Consider the following 11,293-nt stretch of genomic DNA (forward strand, 5'->3'; position numbering starts at 1 on the left):
GAGAAGGAGACACAGAACTGGAAGCAGGCTCCAGGCTCCGAGCTAGCTGTCAGCACAGAGCCTGACGCGGGGCTCGAACCCACGAACGTGAGATCTGACCTGAGCCGAAGTCGGAGGCTTAACCGACTGAGCCACCCAGGTGCCCCTGTCTTGCTTTGTTTTTACAGCTTTATGTGCACTGATGCCAGGGAGGAAGATGTGAAACATCTGAGATCTCAATAAGTTGTATATTTATTAAGAAATATAGTTCTTTTCATTTGAAACATTTCCATTTCAAATGAAAACCAACTGATGACACAACATTAGTAGCCTAAATCTTAACTGAAAAAAGGAGATTTATTGCAGTGAAATCCTTAATGTGTACATTTCTTGAGATAATAGAGCTTGAAAATATTCCCTCTCCCCCTTAATCAGATAAGACTCTAAACGTATATACCATGGATGCTTTCTCTTAGAGCAAACTAGGCTATGTTTATTTTTTTTTATCATTTTTTTATTGTAACAGAAACTTGAATTGCATGAGTAGGTCCTTTGAAAGCCCACAGATATGTGCATTCTAAGATGCTCTTCTATTTAAAAAATTTCCACCCACTACAAGGTAGCCCTTGCACAGAATCCGCTCTCTCTCTGGTGGTTGCCTCAGGGACACTTCTTTAGGAGGTGTATTGTGATGTTCTTCACAGCCAGCATGGTCTCTGTACAGGTCGGTTTGATGAGTATCTCTGGGAGTAAAAATCCAAAATGTCCAGTATCACGAAGTTCAAAAGCAAATGTGTAGGGTATTCCAGTTTTGTAGGCCCAATCCATTGAGTTACCAGAGCTCACATCTAAAAGTTAAAAAGAAAAAAAAGATCCTCACTAAAGAGTCTGCATAATTTTCAAAGTTCATATATATTATTTGCTTACCAAGCTGTCCTAAATCCTGGCAATTAAATACTGTTTCAACAAGAATGATTTAACAGTGGTTCCTTGCACTGGGCTCCTGGAACTAAAAATCCTACCTGCTATAATCTTTGAGGAACTAGTCTAAGTAGTAATGCTTTTCTAGAGTGATGATCTCAAGATTTCTCAGCCTCAATTCCAGTGACATTTATCTCCACCCACACATCAGCCACCCATAAACAAACTAATTCCTGGCTCAATTTCTTTGCTTTCACTCCTTGAGACGGAGCTGGAAAAAGTCTTTGCTATAAAATCCCATTGCTGCTCCAGGCTCCTTTTTCTAGGCCTTCTCTAAATGAACCTTTCTCATGCTCTTATCGTCCTGCCCCTCACTTTACCATTGTCCTCAGGCCCACACAAAGTAATCAGCCCACCACCTCCTCTACTGACACCACAGCCCTGTGGCTTTCTTTCTTCCAGCTCAGAGGAGGACAGGATGCTTGTTTTTTACAGGTGTCATCTTGTCTTCTCTGGTAGTGAGAGAGTCCCTTCCCTGGGACCTTGTTTCATTAATTGAACCACCCTCTCTTGCATCTGCATTGACCAAAATATTTAAGCACTGATTTCCTATAGCACTTCCTTCTCATGCTATGTGCCACCCTCTTTTTCTTTGTCCTTTTGCTTTAGAATGCAAAGAGAATCTATATATATTGCCTCTGTATCCTCAACCGCTTTCAATCTGGTTCTTACCTCTACTTGAATATGAAACCTTAGTTCTTGAAGGTCACCAATGACAGCAGGCCTAATCTCTTTTCCTTTTTTGTCCCCCCTCCACCACCCCAGATACCACTTTCAACCTCTCAACAGCATTTAGCATAGCTGCTAATCCACTGGCAGCTCTGTCCTTCTGGCTCCTGTGACATCTCATGCTACAGCTGGTCAGCACAGAGTTGAAAGTGCAGGCAGTAGAGGCAGACTAAGGGCTCGGGCTGTATGTGTCCCACCACCTCCTGTGACTCGTCTGAACCATAATCTTCTCTTTAGAAAAAGAGATTATAATACCTACTGCATAGTGCTGTTGTGGAAGTTAAATGAAATCATGTACTAGGAGACATAGCCCCTATTATTTTGCATCTTTACACCCCAAAGTGCCTAGTGTGTAGTTTTTAAGCATAACAGGCTCTTAATAATTGTTTAATAAATTTTTGATAGAAGAATCTTTATATACTTTTTTCTTGAAAAAAATTTTTTTTAATGTTTTATTTCTTTTTGAGACAGAGAGAGACAGAGCATGAGTGGGGAGGGCAAGAGAGAGGGAGACAGAATCTGAAGCAGGCTCCAGGCTCTGAGCTGTCAGCACAGAGCCCAACGCGGGGCTTGAACCCACAAACCGTGAGATCATGACCTGAGCTGAAGCCAGATGCTTAACCGACCGAGCCACCCAGGCGCCCCTATACTTTTTTCTTGAAATCAGTATGATCCAGACTGACCTAACACTATTACTATTAAAAAAATTTTCAAAGCATGTTCATCTGCTCAAATAATATCACTTTTTATACTGCTTCTGTCAGGACAAGTTAGAGGTAGATTATTAAGTTAAGGCAAATAAATGACTTTGCCATTTCTCAGACTCCCTTGCTTTGATTAAGGATAGAAGGGAGGCTGTGGCTTCACTGTCTCTCTGGATTAGAGTACACTGGAACTGCAAATAGTAGTCATAGAAGCCAAAGTCAGAGTCAATATGTGCCAAGAGTTACGTCATGGTGATGTGACAGCCTCATTTCTATGGTAACAGATTGTTCTTGGTAAATATAATACCGTGACTGTGCCTTGATACCAAGCTGAAAAGGTAAAGCGTGAGATTTTTAAAAATTAATGTTGAAAACTAATATGTGTTATATTGGTGATAATTAGGACTATGACTTAAAAAAATACTGTCTTTCCTCTTTCAGGATGGCCGTACCAAAAAACATTTCTAAAGAGGTCAGCATGAGGCCAATGATCATAGACTTTGCAAAAAATTCTAATACTTAAGACATTCTCATTATTAGGATAAACTTATATGATAGGTCAATGTTAATTGACAAACCAAGCTTTTCTTCTGAAGTTTCAAGAAAGTGGGTGGTTAGGAATATAACACTGGGTAGGTTAAAGAAAGAGAAATTTTGTACTTCACTGAAAGCAATATTGGATGTCATGCTCCATACAGACACATACAACCTGTGTGTATATGTGTGTGTGTGCATGTGCGCATATGTAGACATTCAGACGTATTTGATCTCATGCTAAGTTTTCCAAGTCATATAATTAATAAATTTTAGAGTTTAAAAGGCCATGAGAAATGACCTCGTCCAATTCCTCACTTAACAGTTGTGGAGGAGCAACTAGGTGGCTCAGTTGGATTAGCGTCCTACTTCGGGGTCATGATCTCATGGTTCGTGGGTTCGAGCCCCGCATTGGGCTCTGTGCTGACCACTAGCTCAGAGCCTGGAGCCTGCTTTGGATTCCGTGTCTTTCTTTCTCTCTCTGTCCCTCCCTTGCTCACACTCTTTCTCTGTCTCTCAAAAACAAATAAATGTAAAAAAATATATAGAAAACAATTATGGAAACTGAAGCCCAGGATTAGTATCTTGGCCAGGATTATATCACAATTGGCAGCAGAATTAAGACAAGAATCCATGTCTTCTGACTCTTTGTTCAAGTTCTTTCCACATACCCAGTTGCTATAAACTAAGAAATATTTTAATTATCTTTTAAGGGGAAATTCAGCTTTAAGGTGTTATGTAAGAAACAGAATTTCATAACAAGAATGGTGGAGGTAAGGAATAAAAGGTAAGCTCTTTTAGGGCTGAGACATTACTTCATTACCTTCTCAAGGCCCATTTCCACCTTTAATGTAGTTACAATTGCTAAAGGAGCCCATTTGGGTGCTTTCTACTGTCAAAAGATCTCAATTCAACTTTGTAGTCATTACTACATGCTTAGAATATTCTCTGCTTAGAATTTATTTAGATTGGTACAGTGATTTCTGTCAAGCAGTGTAAAACTAATCAGATATAAACTCTCTCATCTTCCTTGGCTGATTTGGTTGTCAAAAACTTCTCTTTAAGGGGGACACACTTTCTTTTCTTTCTTTCTTTCTTTCTTTTTTTTTTTTTTTTAAAGGGAAGTCATTATACAGGATCTTGGTTCAGATGAGTCAAACACAAAACACACAGGAAACTTACACAACGTGCTGGAGGCAGGTCCATATCTATACTGTACCCCATATACTGACCGAAGTGCATTCACAGCTTTATAAGCTGCAGATTCCTATAAGGGAAAATGGAGAACTATCACTTTCCATCATTGCATTGAAACCTTTGGAAACACTGGCATGTTATCTGAGCATTACCAGTCATCAATTTGGAGAGTAAGGTTGAGCACATTAAGCAATAGCCATATTTAATATTATTCTTTGTCACACGCTGCAGTTTACAATGTGTTTTAGAACACATTATTTCCTTTGAATGATCCTCACACCAGACCAGTAATCAGTAATATTCCCATTTTATTTTATTTATTTAAAAATTTTTTAATGTTTTATTTATTTTTGATACAGAGAGAGACAGAGCCTGAGAAGGGGAGGGGCAGAGAGAGAAGGAGACACAGAACCAGAAGCAGGCTCCAGGCTCTGAGCTAGCTGTCAGCACAGAGCCTGATGCGGGGCTTGAACCCACGAACGTGAGATCTGACCTGAGCCGAAGCCAGAGGTTTAACTGACTGAGCCACCGAGGCACCCCTAATATTCCCATTTTAAAGACAAGAAAAGAAAGGCTCAGCAAGGCTGGGATTACATAGCAAGGAGTGGTCAAGTACCCATATCTCCTGATGCTGATTTAGTGTTCTGTCCTCTTCACTTTTATTCAGAGACACTTGTTTTTATAAATTACAAATGTTTGATAGGACAGAGCCCATGTCAGGCTCCTTCATAGCTACATATGCAGTATTCAGCAATGTGCCTGTGTATAATAGATGCTTAATCAATATTTCTTGCATGAATGTTGAATAAGCATAGCTCTGCAAGAGTATCAAGATAATCTTATTGATCCGTAAGTACATACTTCATCAATTAAGAAACCCTTTAGTTCAGGAAGAGTGACTTCTCTTATGCTATTCATTTACCCCCAGGGGAATGGGGATACAATTTCAGAATGCTCCATAACTTATGAGGTTACATATGCCTCTGACAGAGCTCAGGTACTGCTAAGATGTAGAAATTCTGAGGTGGAGCTCTTCCTATCAATGCCAAAAACCAGGAAGAATAATCAACACAACAAAACTACTACATGAACTGAAAGGATACAAACTACACTTGAAAGCATTTTCAAATGGTATAGCAGCATTAGTTTCAATAAGGAGTTCGAGAAGTATTATATGACCAGCGAGAGGAAAAGAAGTATGTTGAAACCAGTATACAGCTCTCCCATTTCAATTTGCCGATGAATAATTTAATACATCACTTGAAGTACTCTGGGCAGCACGGTGCTTCGTGTTGGACCCGGCTTCGCCTTGCTGCCCTCATTCACCTCAGGGATGTATTTGCAGCAAATGCCACTCTCTGTGGATACGAAGGGGCCGGGCTCCAGAACCTGGCGGACAATTTATTATTGATCTCACTGATGATGACATTCTCCTCTCAGGAGCCAACAGAGAAGGAACGTAAACACCATAATACCAAATACCTTTATGGAGAATGTTCTGAGATTTTAACATCTTCTCCAATGGTTTTAGCAATATTCCATGGCAAGGACAGATCTTTCTACATTTAGAAGATTACTGTATTCTGCTGGTGAGGAGAGTTTTGCTCCTCATTATTCCAGAGAACTAAATTCCCACCCCAAAATCTATTAAGAAAAAAAATACAACCTATTGGCCTATTTGCAAAAAAAACACATGCATAGCTTTAACCTTTGAGCTCACTATACTTCTGCCGCTCAGATGCAGGTATGTGTTGGTGAGAGGCCTAGATATGATTACTCCACAAAAAGTGAAAACTTCATAAAATTCTCCAAGAATTATTTTCCAGGGTGGTGTAGCTAGACACCTATTTGAAAGAGTTTAAGCAATTCCTCCTTTCTTTATTGTTTCCTCTTCCAAAGGTCCAAAAGGACCCAGGCCTCACTAATTTAAAAACATTTTTTTAATATTTTCATTTATTTTTGAGACAGAGAGAGAGAGAGAGAGACAGACAGACAGAGAGCATGAGTGGGGAGGGTCAGAGAGAAAGGGAGACACAATCTGAAGCAGGCTCCAGGCTCCGAGCTGTCAGCACAGGGTCTGATGCGGGGCTGGAACTAATGAACCATGAGATCATGACCCGAGCGGAAGTTGGATGCTTAACTTACTGAGCCACCCAGGCACCACCAGGGCTCCCTTACTGAACCCCAGCTAAATAAGGATTATATTTTTAATTCAATATTTTTTTTCTCTTCTTTTCTTTCTGAGAGAAAATGTGTGAGTGAGTGAGTGGGGGAGGGGCAGAGAGCGTGGGAGAGAATCTCAACATGCTCCGTGCTCAGCGGAGCTTGATCTCATGACTCTGAGATCATGACCTAAACTGAAATCAAGAGTCGGACACTTAACCAACTGAGCCACTCAGGTGCCCCCAATTATTTCCATATTTAAAGCGACTTAATGAATGACCTAAAAATGTTAGTAGAAATACAGACTCTATCATATCGATGAAATGTTTTTGAACAACTTATTAGAATTTAATGGTTTCTGGTTAACATTCTGAGACTACCTGGTTTCTGAGAATCTTAATCTTGGCTGTAGGGACTTTGCTTATACGTAACCTGGTAACAGGATTTCTCAACAGTGGCACTATTGACAGTCTGGACTAAATAACTCTGTGCTGTGGGAGGCTGTCCTATGCATTTAGCAGTGTCCTTGGCTTCTATCCTATAGATGCCAATAACATCCACCAGCCTTGTTGTGACAATCAAAATGTCTTCAACATTGTTCAATGTCCCTTGGGAGGCAAATTCATTCTTGGTTGTGAATCACTGATCTACTCTTTATACCACACCTCCAGTCTGAGACAAAATGAAAATAGGCTTAACTTCTGATAGCAAGCTAAATTCAAAATATGGAGAACATTCTCATGTAATAGATTTAATATACTGCATACTCCATATAATCTGTTCTAAGAATATAAATAGACACTGTGCCCAATTCAGAAAGGGCTGAATATTTGCCTGGAGAAGCATTGTGTGATACAGGGTGGGAAAGGTGCCAAGTTAACAGCAACAACAATGACAACAACAAGTCTATTGACACACTGAGTAGCTGAAGAATAGCATTCTTAAATAGAACTACCACCTTTACAAAATTTCTCAAGGGAGAGAATTTGCTCAGAATTCTTGCTTGGAATGCCAAGAACAAAAATTCTTCTTTTGGACAGAATACAAGCCTTCCCTCAGGCCTTCTTCCTCATGTTCCCCAGTCCTGCCATGTCCTGGACATTGGGATCCAGGATTCCTGCAACTCCAACCAACTGGTGAAGGATTTAGAGTTCAAAATATAAAAAGAAAGGGGGTGCCTCTCTTCTTTCAAAGCCTTTAATTCAAATTTAACACACATAGAGAATAATATAAAAATTTTAAGTTTCTAGCTCAATGAATGATCACCAGTTGCACACACTCATGTAACTAGTATCCAGATCAAAGAATAGAACATGAGCAGCAACCCCAAAGCTCTCCCCCCTTTACCTCCTCCTTCTTCCTCACTTCTCACACTATATTTAGTTTGACCTGGTTTTGAAATTCTTAGACCTTTAGATGCTATAGGCCCTGAATCAGACTCACTTTACAAGGAATTTTGCCCTGCATTGGATAGTTTGTTGGGTTTCTGAGATGAGGAGAGAAAGAAATTCTGCTTTATCACTGCCAAGTAATCGTATGCTTGAAGGGCTGTTCATTCTGAGCACTAACTTGTCAGATAGATGCCCAGAGACTGAGTACCATTAAGCAAAGAGCGCTTATAAATTAAAACTGGCTTTTAATTAATGAGAGTCAGACTGTAATTTATGAACAATTATTTACTCAATAAAATTAATTATAGCCCTGCACATGTGACTGAAGCTGTAGTACTAATCAAATCCATCCTGACACTTTCTGTGTAACCTGTGGTAAGAATGTAAATCAGTTTGAAATGACTGCATTTGAGATGCAGCAGAGCACAGCAGTTAAAAAAAGCCATGTTGGCGCTAGACTGGGGCTGAACCCTGCTACGGCTCTTAGTAGCTGTGTGTTGTTGGCCTAATTGCTTAACTTCCCTAGGTTTCAGTTTCCTCATCTGTAAAATGGGGACAATAATAGTTACCTACCTCATATAATTATGAAAAATGAGTCAACATAAAGAATGCTTATTAGAATAAACATGTATTTGCTGTACGTCATTACTGCTTAGAACCATCTTAGCATTAGAAAAGAAGGACCCCGGACACGCATATACATGGACAAATACTTACCACACAGCTGAAATTGGGGATTGTGGCATATTTGTAAGAATAGGGATATAGCAACATCTGAGCATATGCATGAAAGGAGAGGTAAGCCCTAATGTGCTTCCTGTGTTTCCGGAGGAAGGTGGCTACAGCTTTCACTTCCGGCTCAGATTCTGGGAAAGGTCCGCAGTAGGTATCATCACAAGGGTGCATAGAAGCTCCTTCATCTGTAAGATAGAAAAGAAAATTGGGTGAGGGAGTGAAGAGGCGAGAAGCAAGAGACACAAATGAGCATCATTAAACTAATTTTTTATTTCTATAAACATATGGTACTGTTAGGCAATTCATCTAATTTCTCATTTATAGAAATCAGTTTTGAAAAATCCAGGGTGGTTCAAGCCTCCATGGCCTGAATAGGAAATAAGGACTGATTTCTTAACTAAGCCTGCATAAACCTCTCTAAAGGGATGGCTTCATCAGCGAGAGACCTAATTCTTTATGATCTTCCAGAGCAGGGAAGGCTTCTGTTTTTATACTCCATGACACCTGCATTTCCCTCTGTAACACTTGACGTACTTGTAATTAGTCTATAGTATTTACCTGTTTAGCATTCAACCAATATTTACACTGTTCTAGGAGCCTGGTATTCAATAAAAACAACACAGAAAAAAACTTCCTGCTCTAATAGAAACTGCATTCAATCTGGAGTCTTTATTAAACTCTAGGGCTCTGTGAAAGTAGGGACTCTGTCTTCCTTGCTGGGCACCTGGCAGCTAGAACAGTGTGGCAAGTGTTCAACAAATATTTGTTGTGTAAGTGAATGTCATATCAAAAGAAAAGGCTAGATATCTGCACAGGTGTCTGGAAAGATACAGATGTTGATCAATCAAGAACATGAAGGCAAGACAGAAATAATTCCACAAAACATCCCCAAACAATTTCTATTATGTTTTTAGGTAAGCAATATCCAAACCGGTTTTGTTAAACCCAAGAGGCTTCTCCAGTTACCTTGGGGGTAAGAATTTAGTTAAGAAATCCTCAAAACTGGGGCACCTGGGTGGCTTAGTTGGTTAAGCATCTGACTCTGGCTCAGGTCATGATCTTGTGGTTTGTGGGTTTGGGCTCCACATTGGGTCTGTGCTGATGGATAAGAGCCTGGAGACCGCTTCCGATTCTGTGTCTCCCTCTCTCTGCCCCTCCTGCACTCATGCTCTGTCTCTCTCTCTCAAAAATAAACATAAAAAATTTTTTAAAATTAAAAGAAAGAAATCCTCAAAGCCAAATTTAATAATTTTTGAATTAAAAAAATATATCCCATAGGTCTATGATGTGGAGGAAGAAAAATAACATTCACTGTAATAATCACAGAGTATTAAAATCCCAAGACATTTTTATGTTTAGAAAGAGTTACATTTTCTACAGTTATTTGCCACTGGCCATGATTACCCCTCCCAAAAGCCCTTGAAAACTGTCTTTTGCCATAAACAAATGGAAAATTTCTGGTGATTCTGTAACATAGGCTAATTCTACTCAATAAGAAAAAATAACCAAGTCAAATCAGGCTAAATCTTGAGGTCATTAAATCTTGTTTGTGTTACGGGTGAGTTAAGATGGGGAATTTATAGCAATTGTGGTTTTCCTCCTTTGAGTCTAATTCTGGACATGCCTTAGAAGCAAGTGGGATACGGATGGAACTCAGAATATAATATGAACAGTATTGCTGATACTCTAAAAGGCATAGGACGAATAAAGGGACATTTGAAGAACACTGATGAAAAGCACTGGAAAGGAGAGATCACAGACTGAACAACTATTTCCAGAGGGAGAACTAATGAGCCAGGGAAGAAGGATTTACAATAATCCTAATAAATATTCTCAAGGGCATAGAGAAGGGCATTGGATACATTAAACAGGGACAAGAAGTTAAAAGTACCAATCAGATAGAATAGAAATAGAGAACTTAATTCATGGGATGAAAGAATACAGTTGATGAGTGAATTAATGAGATGGAATATGTTTTGAAACATTCTCGGAAAACATCAAAAAATGAAAGAAAAATTAAAGGAGTATGAAAAATAAAATAAGTGTCAATATCTAATTAATAGGGGCTCAAATAGGGAAAGAAATAACAGCTAAATATTTGAAGAACTGCTCACTGAAAGTTTTCCACAATCAAGGAAAGATTGGACTTCTTGTATACAAAACACGAGAGATAAAGAGGAAATGTGTCAACACTTTGACACACTAGTGTGAAATTTAAGGAAACAATTCCAGAGAGAAAGCAGGTCATCCGTAAGAAACAAGGATTAGATTCACATTTGACTTTTTAATATCAACACTGGAGTAATATTTCCAAAGTATATTTATATAAACACATATACTTAATGTTCTTACATTTTTATTTATATATTTAAAATTAATTGTTTAAATTGAAGTATAGTTATATGTACACTATCATGTTAGTTTCAGGTGTACAACATAATGGACAGTTACATACATTATGAAAAGCTCGCCATAGTAAGTGTAGTTACTGTCACCACACCGTGTTATTACAACATTATTGACTGTATTCCCTATACTATATGTTACATCCTAGTGACTTATTTATTTCATAACTAGAAGTTTGTATCTCTTAATGTCCTTCAGCTATTTTGCCCACCCTCCACCCACTCCTTTCTAGCAAGAGCGAGTTCTCTGTATTTATGTCTGTTCTATTTGTTTTGCTTTTTAGATTCCTCATGTAAGTGAAATCATGTTATTTGTCTTTCCTTGTCTGAATTATTTCATTTAGCTAATACCATCTAGGTCCATCCATGTTGTTGCAAATGGCAAGATTTCATTTTTTAAAATGGATGAGTGCTGGTTCAATTGTATATATACTACATCTTCTTTTATTTTCTATAATTTTTTTAATTAAAAAAA

At 38.7% G+C, this 11,293-nt stretch overlaps 1 protein-coding gene across 1 annotated transcript in view; it reads right to left on the reverse strand.

Moving 5' to 3' along the window:
• Window positions 1–487: 487 nt before the first annotated feature.
• The window catches only part of CPA6 (carboxypeptidase A6), a 332,547-nt gene continuing 321,741 nt past the window's right edge, over window positions 488–11,293 (reverse strand). The window contains exons 9-11 of the mRNA XM_029923746.1: window positions 8,396–8,598; window positions 4,110–4,194; window positions 488–827 (exon numbers count right to left, since the gene is read on the reverse strand). Of these exons, the coding sequence (XP_029779606.1) occupies window positions 640–827; window positions 4,110–4,194; window positions 8,396–8,598 (476 nt within the window). The 3' untranslated portion in view covers window positions 488–639. The remainder of the gene's footprint in view (window positions 828–4,109; window positions 4,195–8,395; window positions 8,599–11,293) is intronic.

This window comes from Suricata suricatta, chromosome 15 (genome assembly GCF_006229205.1).
Source record: "Suricata suricatta isolate VVHF042 chromosome 15, meerkat_22Aug2017_6uvM2_HiC, whole genome shotgun sequence".
Classification (NCBI taxonomy): Eukaryota; Metazoa; Chordata; class Mammalia; order Carnivora; family Herpestidae; genus Suricata; species Suricata suricatta.